This window comes from Mirounga angustirostris, unplaced genomic scaffold, assembly GCF_029215605.1.
Source record: "Mirounga angustirostris isolate CCGP_5_RB_7025 unplaced genomic scaffold, mMirAng1.0.hap1 SCAF_6, whole genome shotgun sequence".
NCBI classification, from domain to species: Eukaryota; Metazoa; Chordata; class Mammalia; order Carnivora; family Phocidae; genus Mirounga; species Mirounga angustirostris.
In genome coordinates, this window is record NW_026991714.1 from 108281759 (window position 1) to 108298278 (window position 16520).

General features: G+C 54.0%; 1 protein-coding gene across 5 annotated transcripts in view; it reads left to right on the forward strand.

Moving 5' to 3' along the window:
* Window positions 1–4230, forward strand: part of TSPAN14 (tetraspanin 14) — a 54531-nt gene extending 50301 nt beyond the window's left edge. For all 5 annotated transcript variants that reach the window (XM_045878212.3, XM_045878213.3, XM_064594902.1 and 2 more), the window contains 2 exons: window positions 1278–1397; window positions 2474–4230. In XM_045878212.3, the coding sequence (XP_045734168.1) occupies window positions 1278–1397; window positions 2474–2545 (192 nt within the window). In that variant the 3' untranslated portion in view covers window positions 2546–4230. The remainder of the gene's footprint in view (window positions 1–1277; window positions 1398–2473) is intronic.
* The last annotated feature ends 12290 nt before the right edge of the window (window positions 4231–16520 follow it).

Consider the following 16520-nt stretch of genomic DNA (forward strand, 5'->3'; position numbering starts at 1 on the left):
AGGCAGTCACTTAACTGACTGAGCCACCCAGGCGCCCCTGATCACTTTTTATAAGGACACCAGTCATATTGGATTACAGCCTACCCTGATAACCTCATTTTAATTTATTTACCTTTTTTTTTTCATATGGTATTTCTCTTTCTCTGACTGACTTATTTCGCTTAGCATAATACTCTCTGGCTGCATCGACGTTGGTGCAAATGGCAAGATTTTATTCTTTTTTTATGGCTGAGTAATAATCCGTTGTATATATGTAACACATCTTTTTTTCCCTCAGATCTAGAGTTTGGGTTCGGTTTAGGGCCAGCATAATGGTTAGGGTTAGGGTTGGGGACAGTGTGAAGGTATGTGCCTATTATCCTGCAGTTCAGAGACCTCTGTGGAGGGATAACTTTAGAGTTAGGGTTATTGTTAGGGTTAGGGGTTAGGGGCTAGGGTGAGGGTATGGGTATGTGCCTGGTATCCTGCTGTTCAGAGATCTCTCCAGAGCATTGAGTTTAGCGTTAGGGTTAGGGTTATGGGTTATATTACCTCTTTAAACACCCTGTCTCCAAATGCAGTCACATTCTGAGGAATTGGGGTTAGGACTTCAACGTCTGAATTTTAGGGGGACACAGTTCAGCCCCTCACCCCACTAAAATGGATTACTAATCCATCAGTGTTGCCATGGGCGAGGCTGTGTGTGGGTGAAGGTGGGCTGTGTGTGCTGAGGGCACCTCCTGTGTGCCTACTGAGTCTCCGCTAAGGGTCAGGATTGGAAGGAGCCCGTGGGCTTACGACCGTTCCTGTGACCCTGGCTGCTGGAGCCAAGCTTAACTGGGTGGGGGACACAGTCTGGGAAACCACTGTCCTCTCCTTCCCCAGCCAACTTCTCTGACTTAGAAGATGCTGAAGGCCCTTCTAGTTTCTCTCTTTAAAGGCACATCTTCCTTCTTGAGCCCTGAGGCCCCTCCCTCCCTTCCTTCAGATGTGGGCTCTGGGGGTGTGTCCCTCTTTCAGTCTGGGGAGGCCCAGTGGGAGTGGGTAAAGACCACCACCAGGGAGCCTTTGTTGGGGCAGAGTAGAAGATGCAGACTGCCCGGGGAGAGGGGAGAGGGCGGAGACCAAGGCAGGTGGATGCAGTTCTCCTGGAGAGTTCTGTCCGTCCTTGGCACCTACCTTCCAGCACCCTGGCTCCCACCGAGCCTCACCCTGCCCACTGCGGGAACCCTCTGGGGAGCCGGGGTGGGGAGGCCCCGCATGCCTTGGGCTCAGGTCGCTGTGGTGTTTCCCTGCAGCTGAAGAGCAAGTGGGACGAGTCCATCTTCACAAAAGGCTGCATCCAGGCGCTGGAGGGCTGGCTTCCGCGCAATATTTACATCGTGGCCGGCGTCTTCATCGCCATCTCCCTGCTACAGGTTCGTTCCCCCTGCCCTTTGTGGCTTCCTCTGTCCTTGTGGGTCGGTCGCACCTGTTCATTTGAACCAGATGGCACGTGGGAAGACTGGTGGCCGAGAGAATGGGGAGGAGGAGGGGAGGCAAGAACTCTGCGAATCCGAGAAACCAGGAGTTCTCCGGGGTGCGCAGGGCTTGGGAGGAGAAGCCGGCAGCCCCCAAGCAGCCTCTGGGACGGCAGCCGCCGCCATGCAGAAAGCACATCGTTCACCTCCCACACGGTGTTGTGAAGAGGGTTCCTGACCGCGGCCCAGGGTCTGCTCACCATCCACACACCCCTTCCTCCTTCACCCCGCGAATGTGTGTTGAGTGATCTCCGAGGGAAGCTTAGACACAGAAGCACCTAGAAAAGGAAAGAACAAATTTACTTGCCAAACGGGCAGAGCAGTCAGACTTCAGAAGGACTGGCTCATCAAATACAAACCACAACAAGAATTTAAAGGGGAAATAAAATTCCAAGATTTCCACGGCCCCCTCGCCTGCCTTCCTTCCCTTCCCGGGGAGGCTCCTTGTCTGGGTCTCTGTTCCCAGCCCTGCCACAGCCCACGAGTTCACGTTGGTCTGTTTCTGGTAGAAAAACTGTCTTCCCCCATGACGATGCTGGTCACCAAGGTCAGACGGCAGCACAGCTAAAATCAGGGAGAACCTTGTTTTTATTGTGGAATCCAGGTTTACAGGAAACATCGAGATTTATTATTTTGCGTCGAAACCAGTCAGGTGACTGTTATTTTTGGTTTAACTTCAGGTGCAAAGTGTGCCCCAGCTCATGGTATGTGACGTGCATGGCCCTGTCGGAGGCAGGCCTTCTGTGCTGTCTGCTGTGTGCCCCAAACTTCTAGGCCCCAGGGATCTAGCAAAACAGACCCCGGGACTCACTTTTTCCTGGTGGGTGGGTCTTGTTTTGCCACAGGCCCAGTTGTTCTGTGTGCTGCGTCCTCAGTGTGCAGAGCGGGCCCGGGGCTGGTGTGCAGTGCAGGCTTCCCCGTGCACCTCGCCGTCGGGCCCCAGCGCTGACAGCCTGTCCTGGCTTTGGTTTCAGATTTTTGGCATCTTCCTGGCGAAGACCTTGATCTCGGACATTGAGGCGGTGAAGGCAGGCCATCACTTCTGAGGAACAGAGGTGAGCAAGCAGAGCTGAGCCACGCCATGGAGGCCAGAGCCCTTCACTCCTGTCAAGTCGACATCCAGAGGGAGAGAAGTGGATGCACCCAGCCAGAGCCAGCACCCTGTCTTCGGCCTCAGCGTGCCGCGACCTCCCTGTTTCTGTTTGCTGGTGCTGAAGACCGAGGGGCCCCTCTGACCTGCACGGACTTGGGACGGAGACCCCCCCCCCCCGGGGTCTACCCAGAGACAGAGAACATGTCTTTAAGCGGGGGTGGTGACTCTGAGGGACAGAAGGCTCCCGTGGCTGTGAAAAGGGCTTGACTTGGTTCTCCTGGAGACTAAGCGTGTCTGCAGGGCACCCTGGCCTCCCCACTCGTGTCACTGGTGCTGGCCCGGAGGGCAGCCTCGTCTGCTGCGGGTGGGACATGGGGGCGGGCGGGCCCAGCAGACGGGGACGAGGCTTCTCCCAGCAGCAGAAGGACCTGGGGAGGGGAAGGGGCACAGGTGGACCATGCCAGCAGAGCCTGTGGTGTCTGCACAAGTCGGGGGATGTTTGCAGGATCCTCAGCCATGTCCAAGTAAGCCTGAGCCATGTGTGGACGGTGCCCCGGAGCGCCCCGTCCGCTGCCCCTGCCAGGGCGAGACCCGCCTCCAGCTTCGACAGCGGTGTGCCCGATGGCACGGGGGGAGGGGGGCGTGGGCAGGGTTCTCCTGAGTCGGTGCTCCCTCTCTGAAAGTGTGTAAATAGTTTATTTATAGGGATAAGAATGTTCTCACACCGTTTCTTCATTTCCTCTGGCATTCCCTCCAAGCAGCCTTACACGGTGTCTGGGACTGAAGCCATCCCTCTCAGTTCCCTTGAGTGTCTCAAGAACCAACCCCATCACTTCCCCTTTTCATGCCTCACAGCCCAGGTGCACACGTGCGCTCCCCCTTCCTCTGTGCACCCCCAGCTCACATGCACCCACTCCCCTCCCCAGCTTGGCCTCGCCGGCTTCTGGTCTTGGTGCTACTGAAACCGCCACCCGGAACTTGAATCCTGACCCCCCCCCCCCCCCCCCCCCCCCCCGCCCAAGGCAAGGGCCAGAGACGGCCAGCCTGGAACCTGTGACCAGGGCTCCTGTCGAGGCCACATGCTAAGGGCCGCTGGTCGGCCTGGCATTTGCCTCTCCCTGGAGAGCGGACCTGCGGCTGGGCCCCTGTGTGGAGCCGGAGACCCCAGCCTGCAGCTGTGTAGAAGCTCGGGATGGTTCTTTTTTTTTGGCTAACCTTTGTGATGACCCCCCTCCGCTGTCCCCAATCAGGATGTCTGTGGTGATCATGTCCACCCTCCCTGGCAGGGCTGTCCTGGGGCTTGCTCTTGGAAATGAAGTCTGTCTTATGTACCGAATGGTTTGTGCGTCTTTGGCTGGGCTCCTCCCTTAACGCTTCTCTGGATCTTGTACCAGTTCTGTCCTCATCATTCAGGGATTGAATGCTACCTTCACTGACTTGCCGAAGTATACATGCTAGTGTGGTGTAAACTGGTGGGTGTTTGTTGATGATGTTATGATTTTTGTTTTTGTTCTTGTTTTTTTTTTTTCTTTACAATTTTCTCTGTAGACTAGAGGAAGAAGAATGCTTGTGTTTTCAGGAAGTATGATGCTTTTCTTTGACTGCCAAACTCTTTTATGGAATATATCTTTATATTAATGCTGTTGTCCTGGTGGTTTTTATTTTGAGTGACATCAAGATGGCATTAAGCGTTGCAGGGGTAAACTCAGCTGCCAAGGGAACCAGGGGGACTGTGTGTGACTCGACACAACAGGACAGTGGAGGGTAACGGCAATCATGGTCGGCATAATCCGGAGTAACTTTCATCAAGTGATTTGTTTTAGATTCTGCACGCCACTTCCAGTTATCCTTTGTGTGGAGGTTACAGCTGGACCAAGCGGGCTTGCGGCTTGGTCAAGCTCAGCCAGAAGCACGAGGCAGAGCTTTGACTCTGCAGGCCGGGAGGAAGTGCATTAGGCTACCTCTGTCCAGCCCCGGGCGGTATGATCCAGGCAAGAGAGCTTGGGGACACTGGGTCGGGATCTGGGCACTGCTGCTACACGGGTGTGTCTGGACCTGCTGGCCCATCTGTGAAGGGTTAGTGTGCCTCTGACCCATCCTGCCCTGGGGGAGATGGTGGCTCCAGACCCAGCGCTGCTGGTGCGTGGACCCCCAACAGCTTAGCTTCCTGCACCGCTCCTGCTGGCCCATCTCTCGAGCTCGACTGGGTGGCCGGACCCCTTGCAAGACTCTTGACAGCTCACAGCCCAGCTCCGGGTGAAGACTAGCTATGACTTTCTCGAAGTTGAGTTTGTTTTTCAATTAGTTTCCCAAACTCTGGCCATTGGAACCATCCCCTCTGACTCTCAGTGGTTGGAGAATAGAGAGGAGGCCCAGCGGAAGTGGTGCACGTGTGGCCGTCTCCAGTGAACCCGCCTCGAGCCACAGTGCAGCCGTCCCGGCCCTTCCCTGCGCAGCCCCCGTACTCCCTGCCCTCCCAGACCGGGTGGAGGCCAGTGTGACCTGTGCACGTCTCCCCTTTGCCCCCACATACGCTCACTGTAACGTGTCTGGCTCTCCCCTTATCCTGCCCGCGCCCCTCCTGCCCCCTCCTCGAAGGACTCGGCTGCATCATTGTTCTCCCATGTCCTCTCCCACTCACACCGTTACATCTTTCCCCATCTCCGAAAGCTTGCTTCGGCCCCCTCGCCTGCCTTCCTTCCCTTCCCTTCCCGGGGAGGCTCCTTGTCTGGGTCTCTGTTCCCAGCCCTGCCACAGCCCACCCCTCTCCTCCCTGCCTGAAAGCTGCTCACCCCCTCACCAAGCCCTGTTGGCCTCTGCAGCTCCCAACACTCTGAACTATCTTCTGCCTCAGTGGCCCAGGCTCGCCAGGTCTCGGGCGCTCGCCCGCCCGTCCTTGTCACGCCTCCAGCTACGCCTGCCACTGCCCAGCTCACCCGTCTCCGGGGTGCCCCCTGCCTGAAGGGCAAGGCTGTGAGCTGGGCACACAGGTTGTGAGGTGGGCACACAGGTTATTCATGGGAGGTTTCCCCACATGAATAACAATAAAAATGAATTGGTTACGGAACCTCCTGGAACATAGGAAGTGCTCTGGGTCCTTAACAGTTAAGTTCAGTCACCAGAACAGCTCAGAGGAAGCCATTTTCATGCCCAAATGTGAGACTCCGAGAAAGGGGAGCTCCTGTTGAGGATTAGGAAGATCTAGATTCAAACTCTGGGAGCCAATCCCAGAACCTGTACCTATTAAAGTAGGCCTGGCTCCTGCTGAGCAAAACCACATCAAGGGCAAGCCTGGGGAGAAGCAGTTTTCTGAAGATTGTCCAGCTAACGAGCTCTGTGGCAGATCAGCAGGCATTTGGAAAAGGCAGGGGAGTGCTCACTCCTGCCTCTGGGCCTGGATTTGGGAGAATATGGTTCTCAGCCTTACTCAAGGCGCTCAGATCATCACGGTGCTCAGCCTTGCCCGTGAGGCCCTGGCTTTGGGCAGCAGGCTCACCTCCCTGCAAGGCCAGAGCTGCCCTCCACCCAGCAAGCCCACAGAGGTCTTTCTGCACTGGGTGGTGAGGAATCGGACATGGCCTTCTCTCCAGGGGATACTATGTAGGGGACTGCCACCAGGGTGGTAATGGGCACTCATCTGAGTGTGGGCCTCTGCAATCTTAGGGACCCTGAGCAGAGAGCTCCCCAGAAGAGGAGTCCAGCAGTGAAGGAAAAGCCTCAGTCTCGGTAGCAGGGGCCACCTGACCGCTCTTGGTCAGCAGCCTCAGAGCACGGACTGCAGAGGCACAGAGAAAGGCGAGGGGCTACTGCAGTGGTCCCAGCACCCAAGGAAGGACCCAGCATCCTCGGAAGTCCTGCCCAGGCGGCAAGTGCTCAGGCCTGCCACCCAGAGGCGCAGTGCCTTTAGCAGTACCAGATGAGTAGAATGACTGTATGACCTTCACAGATGGGCATTTCCAGCTCTAGGGTCATGTATGGTGTCTGTCCATGGGCCACAGGGTTTTTTGGTTGTGTGCCCCTAAACTGTGGTAACTTGTCCCAAGTGATGGATCTTGGTAAAGATGCATCCACAAGCTTGTGTTTGTTACTCAAGAGGTTGCTGCCTGGCCTGCCAGGGCCGACAGGACACTCCGAAAATCCAGAGAACCGTATACCTTTAGTGCTGTTTTAGCTCTCTGCCGACCCAGCAAGACCTGGCTTTGCCTCCTCTAGACGGCAGTAAAAAGGTACGTTCGTTCTCAGAATGCTGTTGGGGTCTCCAGATGCTTCCAGAAAACCTGCCGTGGGCGCTGTGGAATAAGGACTGGGGAGTGACTTTGACAGGAAGGAAAAGCCAAGCCTACATTCAAGTGGATGCTGTTCTGGTGAAGTGACCGATTACAGAGAGCCCAGCTTTGGAGGAGGAGGAAATGAAGTATTCCTCAGGAAGGTCAGAGACCATTCTTTCTTCCGCCTTCTTCCCATGCCCCGCATCTCATATTTCAGTGGGCGCTTCAGAGGCATGGTTTAATAACTACCAAAGTAAATTATCACCTCGGACTATAATTTTATCACCTCAAACAACTTTAAGACTAGTCATTTTATACGTATAAGCAATCTAAACGTGCGCTAGTATAATGTGAAAAAGTACGTTTCCCGTGTTTCCCGTTCCCCAGAGGCAACCGCTACTAAGTATCCTTCCAGAAAACGTGGATGCGTATTCAAATATCTTTTTCACACAAATGAGGGTCATGTTTTACATAGTAGTCAACAATTAACTTTACTTAGTATATCTCAGAGATCTTTCTCCATGAGTGCCTACCCATCCACGGTGCATTTTCAGTCACACTGCCCACAGCAGGACCGGCCAGCCAGTGAATGAACCTTGCTCTATTCAGGGGAGTATGTTTACAGTTGCAGGTAACAGAAAACCCAGTTCAAACTGGTTTATACAATGAGGGGAGGTTTTTGGCTCCTGAAACTGGAAAGTCCGGAGGTGGGGTGAGCTTCGGGGTTGGTTTGATCCAAGTGGCTCAGCGACGCCAACAGGATCTGGTTTCTTTTATTCTCTCTGCTCTGCCTTCCATAGTGTCCCCATGGGCCAAGGCAGAGGGAAGGCAGAGCCGTCACGGACTAGCTGGGGCCTTACTGTGATGGGAATGGCATCGTAGCGAAGCCATTGAGGGAAGCTACCCCCCACCCCCGCCCCAGAACCCCCTGTGCTCATCCTTCCTACTCAGACCACGTGTCAGGGCGACAGACCCCTGTGGAAGGGGGTGAACATTGAGGAGGCTGCCAACAACCCTCATGATGCTTTTAGTAGATGTTTTAGTTGGTGTGGTGTTTTGTTGTTACAAGGGCTTATAAAAACTTCATGGTATTTTGTTGTCAGAATGACTTCCTAGAAGGGTTTGCAAGAAAAACATGTTTTTAAAGGAGTTCTCCAAGGCGGTGGACTGACACTGTAATGATCGGGTACTTGGGGCTGGGGCATGCTGTGAGCATGAGCATCTGTGATGGAAGTGTGGGCTGGTTCTGGGCCAAGGGAGTAGATGGGTGGGGGGCGATGTCTCTCCAAGGACCCCTCCCACTAGCCTGTGGCTCTCTAACAGCACAGCTTCCACAGAGGGGCTGAGCAAGATGGGCAGGGGAGCCCTAGCCCGTGGGAACAGTGTTGGGTGGCATCCTTGTTTATCAGTGAGGACAAGCACTCAAGACCCAGTGCTGCCCCTGAGGTTGCATAGGGAGGGAGCTGCAGAGTCTGGGCAGGCACAAGCCTGGCCCCTGCCAGCCTGGCTGAAGCTCTAGGATGCGACACTTGTGAAGTCAAGGAGCCGCCCCAATCGGAGGGGTAGACGAACCATGAGAGACGATGGACTCTGAAAAACAAACTGAGGGTTCTAGAGGGGAGGGGGGTGGGAGGATGGGTTAGCCTGGTGGTGGGTATTGAGGAGGGCACGTTCTGCATGGAGCACTGGGTGTTATGCACAAACAATGAATCATGGAACACTACATCTAAAACTAATGATGTAATGTATGGGGATTAGCATAACAATAAAAAAATAAAAAAAAAAAGGAGCCGCCCCATCTCCCCGCAGGCCCTGGTTCCTTGCTATGCGGCTCTGGGGTGCAGACAAGCTCACACGGCCTGATTGCACCCCCTGGCGGCTGGGCGCTCCTGGAGAAGGGAGGCGCCCGCGCTGGGCTCCGCCTGCCGGCAGGGCCACTTCCCCAAAGAGGCAGGTACCTGTGGGAGGAGAAGCTGGGAAGGGAGAGGAGGAGGTCTTGGCTCCGTGGGGGTGCAGCCCCAGTGGAGACGGGGATGGGCTGTGGCGGCCTCTTCCACTCCCCTGCAGCACCAGGCTGCGGAAACCAGAGTCATTATGTGAGAGGAGAGGGAGTCTAGACCCAGATTCGATTGGGTTAGGACCTGTGCTGTGGTGGGAAGAAGCCTGAGCCTGAGCTGGAGTTTGGGCTAAAAAAAAAAAATTTTTTTTTAGTACCTCAGTTTCTTCATTTTAATTATCTTTCTTTCACAAGGTGCCCAGTAATATTCCATTCATTAGTAGAGATGAAAGAACGCGGGGAGCCATGACTCCCCAGCCACCTACTCCTCACTAACCGTGTGGCTTTTGGCAAGTTACTTGACCTCCTTGAGCCCTCTTTGTAAAATGGGGACAATAATGGCCCCCCATGGGGTTGTCTTGAGGATTACATGAGCTGAGGTGGTTTACCCATCACTTAGTCTGTGCCTCCCAAGTTACTGCCGATAAGATTAGGGAAGAGCAGCTCGTGGTGGCGGCCAGACTGGGTTCCAAGTCACAGCTTGGGAGCCCAGCCAAACGCCCCACTTCTCTGTCCGTTCAGGAACAAGGCTTGGAGGTCTGTAGGGAGACTCAGCAGGCATTTGGAGTTCAAGGTCTGTTTGCTTTCTGTGTCATAGAGGTGGGGAGGCAGGAGAGGGTGTGGCTTCTCGCCTGGAGTTTGGGTCCTGTCGGAAACCAGCACAACCCCAGAAGTCTCTGGAGCCCCTGGAGGAAGCAGAGTGGCTCTCGCCCTCCTAGGGGACGAGGGCTGTCCGCAGAGGCCAGCCCATGGGAACCAGCGTAGCGGCACAGCCTGCCTTCAAGGGGCTCAGGAGGGATGAGGTGGGGAGAAAGGGGTTCAAGGAGCTTGGGATGGGAACCAGGTGCTGCAGGAGACAAAGCCCCAGACGTGGCAGGACATCACGTTTGGACAAGGTGGACCCCATCTGGTGCCACTCTGGTCAGAGCACAGATGCGCAGGGAAGTGCCGGGACCCGCCGAGGCCTGAGTGCGGGGCCCAGGCCCGGAGGCCTTCTGTGTTCTTTCCACCGCTGACAGGTGAGGGTGTCCTTCCAGGTGGTGGGGCAGCCTCAGCAGGACAGAAGCCAGGAGCCAGGGGGACGAGTGTGTGTGTGTGTGTGTGTGTGTGTGTGTAAGACAGGTGCCTGGGCCCTCACTGTGCTTGCTCCCAGGAGAAAATCTTTGTGTCTAAAAACCTGTGGGAGCCCCCAGGGTCAGGAAGGTTGCCGGGTCGAGGTTCTAAGACACTATGAATCCAGTGGTCTCATCTGTGTACTCACTGCTTCCATCTTGCTGGTGGTTCTCCCTCTCGCCCTCCCTGCCCAGCCCATTCAGCCTAGCTGTGCCTTTGCAAAGAGCCCAGGGTTGCGGGCCCTGTTTGTAGGTGATTGTTTGGATGCAGTCATTCATCTATCTGCAGGAACTGGGCCCAGGCCTGGTGTTTTCTTTTAGTTTTAGACCTATTTTTCTTTTTCCTGTTTTTTAAAATGAGCACAACTGTGGGCCTATCTGGACAGAGTTGGAGTAGCCTCTGGGAGGGACTGAGCACCCCGTCTCTGGAGGTATGCAAGCCCAGGCTTGCCATCTCCTGGTGGGGGTGATACAGGTGAGGCTGGGAGCCGGTTTTGCGCTGTGTGGACCACGGACAGTCTTCCTTCCCATCTCTGACAGGCAGTGGTCTTTGGTGTGCCTTTTGTTAGAGATTATGTCCCTCCCAAAAAAGCATTACTTATGTAATATTACATATGCATGTGTCAAAAATTTTATTTAACTCATTAATTAAGTGAGGGAGCTGGTAAGATTAACAGTTCGAAGGAGAAATCACATAAATCTATATGGAGTAAGGGAATGTGAAGACTGGCTTTTTCTTCAGGGGGAGAGGGGGTAGTTGGGCTTCATTCAGATATGTACAGTTAGGCAGGTCCATAGACAAGAAGTATTTGGCATTAAGTCTACAACTTAGTTGTAAAGCCGCTCAAAGGTAACGAAAGCCTAGAATCAGATCATTGGAAGAGCGTGCTCTAAACAATGCATTGTTATTCCAAAAAAGATTTCCTTCCACCTTTCATCTTTCTGGCCACAGCTCACTTTATTTTTTTATTTTAAAGGTTTTATTTATTTATTTGACAAAGAGACACAGTGAGAGAGGGAACATAAGCAGGGGGAGTGGGAGAGGGAGAAGCAGGCTTCCCGCAGAGCAAGGAGCCCGATGCGGGGCTCCATCCCAGGACCCTGGGATCATGACCTGAGCTGAAGGCGGACGTTTAACAACTGAGCCACCCAGGTGTCCCACAGCTTAATTTTAATAAATAGGACCCAGGCAGGGAATCCAAAGGAGCCAATCTCTTACTGTGAAAAATGGAGTCTGGGGGTTAGCGTATCTCCCAGGTGCCCTAAGTAAAGGTCAGCCCCTGTTGGAGGCGTCCTGGGGGCACTGGCTGCCCCCTTAGCAATGGATGGATGCCTTAGGTCCTCAGGCTGTGTCTGCTGCGTCGAGAGCCTGGGTGTCAGCCAAGCTGCTTTAGCCCCATGGCCACCCCTGCAGACCCATCAGGAGCTACATTCAAAACCGAATTTGTCTTCTCTTCCCCCGGTACCAAATCCCGCCCACACCCCAAACTTTTCCTCTCCATTTTGTCCCATCTCAGCTGAGGGCCCTGCCATCCACCCAGCAGCCAAATCCAGGAGGGTGGGCATCATCTGGGTTCCAAGCATGCCGTCAGCTCCTCCGTGGTCAACAGAATGCCAGGCCGTCCGTTCTCAAAGAAACGTCTCGTCTGATTGGGAGATTGGGAGATCGTTAACGCTTCACTCCCTGGGACAACCAACGTGACAGATTTCGGTGTCCTCCCTTTCGTCCTGCTGCACGATTCCTGGGACTCCCCTGGTTTGTAACGTGTGCATTCGAGTCTCTTCAAGCATAATTGCATTTTGAAGTGAGTTTACCTCCCCATCCTGTGGATCGCCAAGTGACTCCTGGAAGCTGCGGCGGGGGGGACGGTTTTCAGTGGTTTTCTCCCATATGAAAGAGACTCTGTGATGGGCGCTCTGTGGTGGAGCCGCGCTGGCAACACAGCACTCAAGAAAGAGCCAGGAACCTGGTGCCGTTTCCTCAGTAAAATGGGGATAGTTCTTCCAACCCACAGCTTAGGGGTAGCGCTGAGGTTCTCAAGCTGTGGTCCCTAGACCAGCCGCTGCAGCATCACCTGGGAACTTGTCAAAAGTGCAAATTCTGTGGGCGCCTGAGTGGCTCAGTTGGTTAAGCGACTGCCTTCGGCTCAGGTCATGATCCTGGAGTCCCGGGATCGAGTCCCGCGTCGGGCTCCCTGCTCGGCAGGGAGTCTGCTTCTCCCTCTGACCCTCCCCCTTCCCATGTGCTCTCTCTCTCTCATTCTCTCTCAAATAAATAAATAAAAATCTTAAAAAAAAAAAAAAAAAAGAAGAAGTGCAAATTCTGTGGTCCCCCCTCCAGACCTCTGGAGTCAGAAACTCTGGCATGGAGCGCAGTCATCTCTTTAACCAGTCCTTAGATTCTAAGGCATGCTCGTGTGAGGACCACTGCATGAGGGTACAGTCAGAATAGACTAGCTGCTACAGCAAGCATCCCCTAAACTTGAGTGGCTTTGAAAAATAACTATAGGTCTTTGGAGTTCTTTCTAGTCTGCTGGTGGTTGGGGAAGAAGGGGGAGGAGGGCAAGTCTTAGGAACGAAGCCTGGGCGGCGGGCACACCACTCGTGCTCCCATTCCATTGGCCGGAACACAGATGCTACACTGAATCACAAGGGGCTGGCAAAGGTCTAGCCGCATGCCCAGGAAGAAGAGGAGAGGTCTGATCTTGGAGGACACCAGTGGTCTGTGCCCCAAGTCCCACAGTTTAGGGAAATGAAGACTGGAACTGGATTTACTGTCTTCCAGAATCTCCCTCTGCAAGGAACCAAGGGCACCGTCTGTGCGGCGCTGGCTTGCCTAGCTTACGGTCTCTGCTCAGCCACGCCATGGCTCCACAGAGTGGCTGGAGGCGCTGGGCACCTCACCGTGCTGGGCAGGACTGTGGACTCCACAGGGCCAGGGATGTGGTCTGCGAGCAGATCAGGGGGCACGTGGCACACGGAACTCCTCTCAGGGCCCTTCAGGTTGGCCACTGGGGAGGTGTGGGCATGGCTGCATGGCCCTGGAAGGACTGTCCAACTCAGAACACGAGTAGGGGTGGGGGGAGTGGGCTGGAGGTTAGGCTGGGGTGGGGTGGGAGGGAGGGACCTGTTCTAGCTCAGCATGATGGGTTTAAGTGCTGGATCCATTAGCAGCTGTTTGGCCTTGACAATAAAGCTGACCTTGGGATAATAGAATCTCTTGCTTCATAATCTTGTTCTGAGAATTAAATGAGATAGAGGAAGAACGCCCTTGGCACAGTGCCCACTGCCACACGGTGGGTGTGTTAAGAGATAATAGCAGCTCTTCCCTGCTTGCTCGGAGGAGGAGGACAGGGGGATGGGGGCTCAGGGTTCCCCTGGTGCCTGAGAACCTGGCCTGGGGGGTCTGAGCTGCTTGCAAGGCGAAGGCACTGCTTCTCTCCAGGGGTCAGGACGGCCTCGGGGCCTGGCAGGGCTGGGCCTACGGTTTGGATGTGACCGTGTCTGCAGCTGCGAGGTGCCACAGGCTGGGCTCACAGGCTGTGTGGCCCTCAGCAGGTACCAGGGGACCTGGGGGGGGCACTTTGTGGGCAGTTGCCTGTGGTGTAAGCCTGTTTGCCATCTGGGGCTCCAGAGCTGCCTCCTGCCCTCTGAGTTAGTAAGAGTCAGTCCTGGGCTGAGACTTAGCCAATCTGTTCTATTTGTGCTGAGTGGCCTTGTTCCAGGGGAATTTGGACGGAGCAGTATGTTTCCTAACTAGCAGGACTAGGGCTCTAGGAGAGATTTGGGGGGCAGGAGCGCAGGCAAGTGTTGGTCGTCTGTCTGTGTCAGATGGTGGGTGGGGAGGTGGCAACTGGCTCAAAACTTCCTCCACCCCGAGGACCCAGAGCTTCCTCGTCCACTAGCTATGTACAGGCACGAAGGGCTCACCTCCTCTAGGAACTGCTCTTCCTTTGCTGTGGTCCTGGCTTCCTGGAGGGAGACACAGGGAGTGGGACTGGGGCAGCAAAGAGGTGGGACGGCTGTGTTCAGAGAGAGACCTGGGGTCTGGGAGGACTTCCCGTGAGAAATGGACCCTCAGGAAGAGCCCTTCGAGAGGCCCTGCCCCGGGTGCCTTGCCTTCCTGGTGTCCTGTCCACCTCTGAAGCATCCGTGGCAAGACAAATGGAGAGAGAGCCAAGCCACTGGGGTGGTCAGGATGCATGGTTGGCGGTGACCTTAGCTCAAGCAAGGTTATCAGTTCCTAGGGCAGGGAGGGACAGCGGGACATTCCTAGACAGAGAGGGAGCGGGGCTTTGGGAGGGGACCTCACACTACTGGGGTGTTCCCTCCATCAGTGTCTGCTTCTCTCTGCATGTCGGCCCTGTTCTCCCCTGCTGCACACCAGAGACCTTCTCCCCTGTGGGGAAACAGGAGGGTCAGCAGCAGTTAGAACTGTAGTAGAACATCTGCCGATTTCTCCCAGTGAGGGCATGTCCATCTCAGGCCTGCGTCCCACGTGTGTCTGGGGAAGCTCTCTGGGCAGACAGAATTAGCTGCCACAGCTCACCACCCCCACCTCATATTTTGATTCACCAAGTTAGTGAGGAACCAGGTCCCAGACTGAGGAGTGGGGAGACAGCTCACATTGGCACCTACTATGTGCCTGGCCGACTCTGACATGACTTACCTTACCTGTTTAATGCTGACAGAAGCCCCGTGTGTGCCACGATTTCTTCTGCATGTACAGAAGAGGAAGATGAGTCCTGGAAACGTCAGGGCCGGTGGGCTGCAGGCCTGGGCTCTGCTGCTGTTATCACGAATGCGCAGTGTGTGCGTGCCGTTATCTTTTTGTTTGCACATGTCAGCGTGGGTGTCCTGCCCTTCAGGGGTCCTTGGAGACCACCAATTCCATGGTGGGGAGAGCCCCAAGCCCTTCCCACGATTTCCGCTCATTCCAGGGACCCACGCTCCCACGGGCCTCCAACTCCTGTGCCCCTTAGTGGTCTCTGTTTTGTCCCTCCTCTGTCCTGGCAGAATTGGATAAAGGTTAAGGATGGTTTTTTGTTTGTTTCGGTTTTGGTTTGTTCTTTGTTTTTCCCGTAAATAAGAAATCTCCTCATAGCAAACCTTTTGAGAATTAAATCATTTTGATGAAGATTTGGAACAGCCTTGGGTTGTGCGGTCATCTGTCATTTCCCTCTCTCCTTCCCCTGCTATCTCTGCCACTCTGGAACCTGATGTCCAGCCTGGGTTACATGGAGCTGCTCAGTTCACCCCAGCGCGGCCTCCCAAAGGGGCACATCCAGACCTAGCAAGGTTTCCAGATCACAGGCTTTTCTTGTTATTTATTTATTTTAAAAAAGACTTTATTTATTTATTTGAGAGAGAGTAGGAACAGGGAGGAGAGGGAGAAGCAGGCTCCCCCCGCGGAGCAGGGAGCCCGACGCAGGGCTCGATCCCAGGACCCTGGGATCATGACCTGAGCCAAAGGCAGGTGCTTAACCAACTGAGCCACGCAGGCCCCCCTAGGCTTGTCCTTTTAATTGGACCTGTTTAGTCTCCTTCAAAGGCAGTAGGGGTTGAAATATTCTTTTCCTCGGGCGCCTGGGTGGCTCAGTTGGTTAAGCAACTGCCTTCGGCTCAGGTCATGATCCTGGAGTCCCGGGATCGAGTCCCGCATCGGGCTCCCTGCTCGGCGGGGAGTCTGCTTCTCCCTCTGACCCTCCCCCCTCTCATGTGCTCTCTGTCTCTCTCATTCTCTCTGTCTCAAATAAATAAATAAAATCTTTAAAAATATATATATTCTTTTCCTCATTCATAGAGCTGAGACCTTACTACACATACTATTTTACAACCCGCTTTCTGTCTTAGCAATACATAATGAGCACCCTGTTATGTCAACAAATATTCTTCTCAACAGCAATCCTAATGGCTGTAGAGCATTTTATCCTATAAACCTGCCATGATTCACTAATCCATACCTCATATATTGAACACATCAGTTACTTTGAAATGTTCGCTCTCATGACTAATACTGCACAGACTCCAGAGTTCATGGCCACTGGTAAGGATGTCCTGGTAGGATCACAGGTGACAGACAAGGATCTAGCTAACTATTTCTGGTCTGTTTATTGAATGAATATTCATCCTTCCCCCCTATTATTAACTGCCATTTTGACCATGTACTAAATAATTATGTATATGTCTGGGGATCTGCGTCTGGGCTTTCTCACTTCAGTCTGCTTGTTCTTGTGTCAGGACTGAAATGTTTGCTTTATAAGTTTGAATTGGGCAGTACAGAGTTTCTGTCCTTTTTCTGTACTTCTGTACGTTTTCTAGGCTGTTCTCATCTATTCATTTTTTTTTTTGTCGAACTTGGCAATCATTTTATCAAGCTTCTCTCCCACTTCCCAATTAATTTCCAGGTTTGGCCTGAAATTGCACTAAATGGATACATTAATTTGATATTGTATTGCTGCATAACAAATTACCCTGAAGTCTGACAGCTTA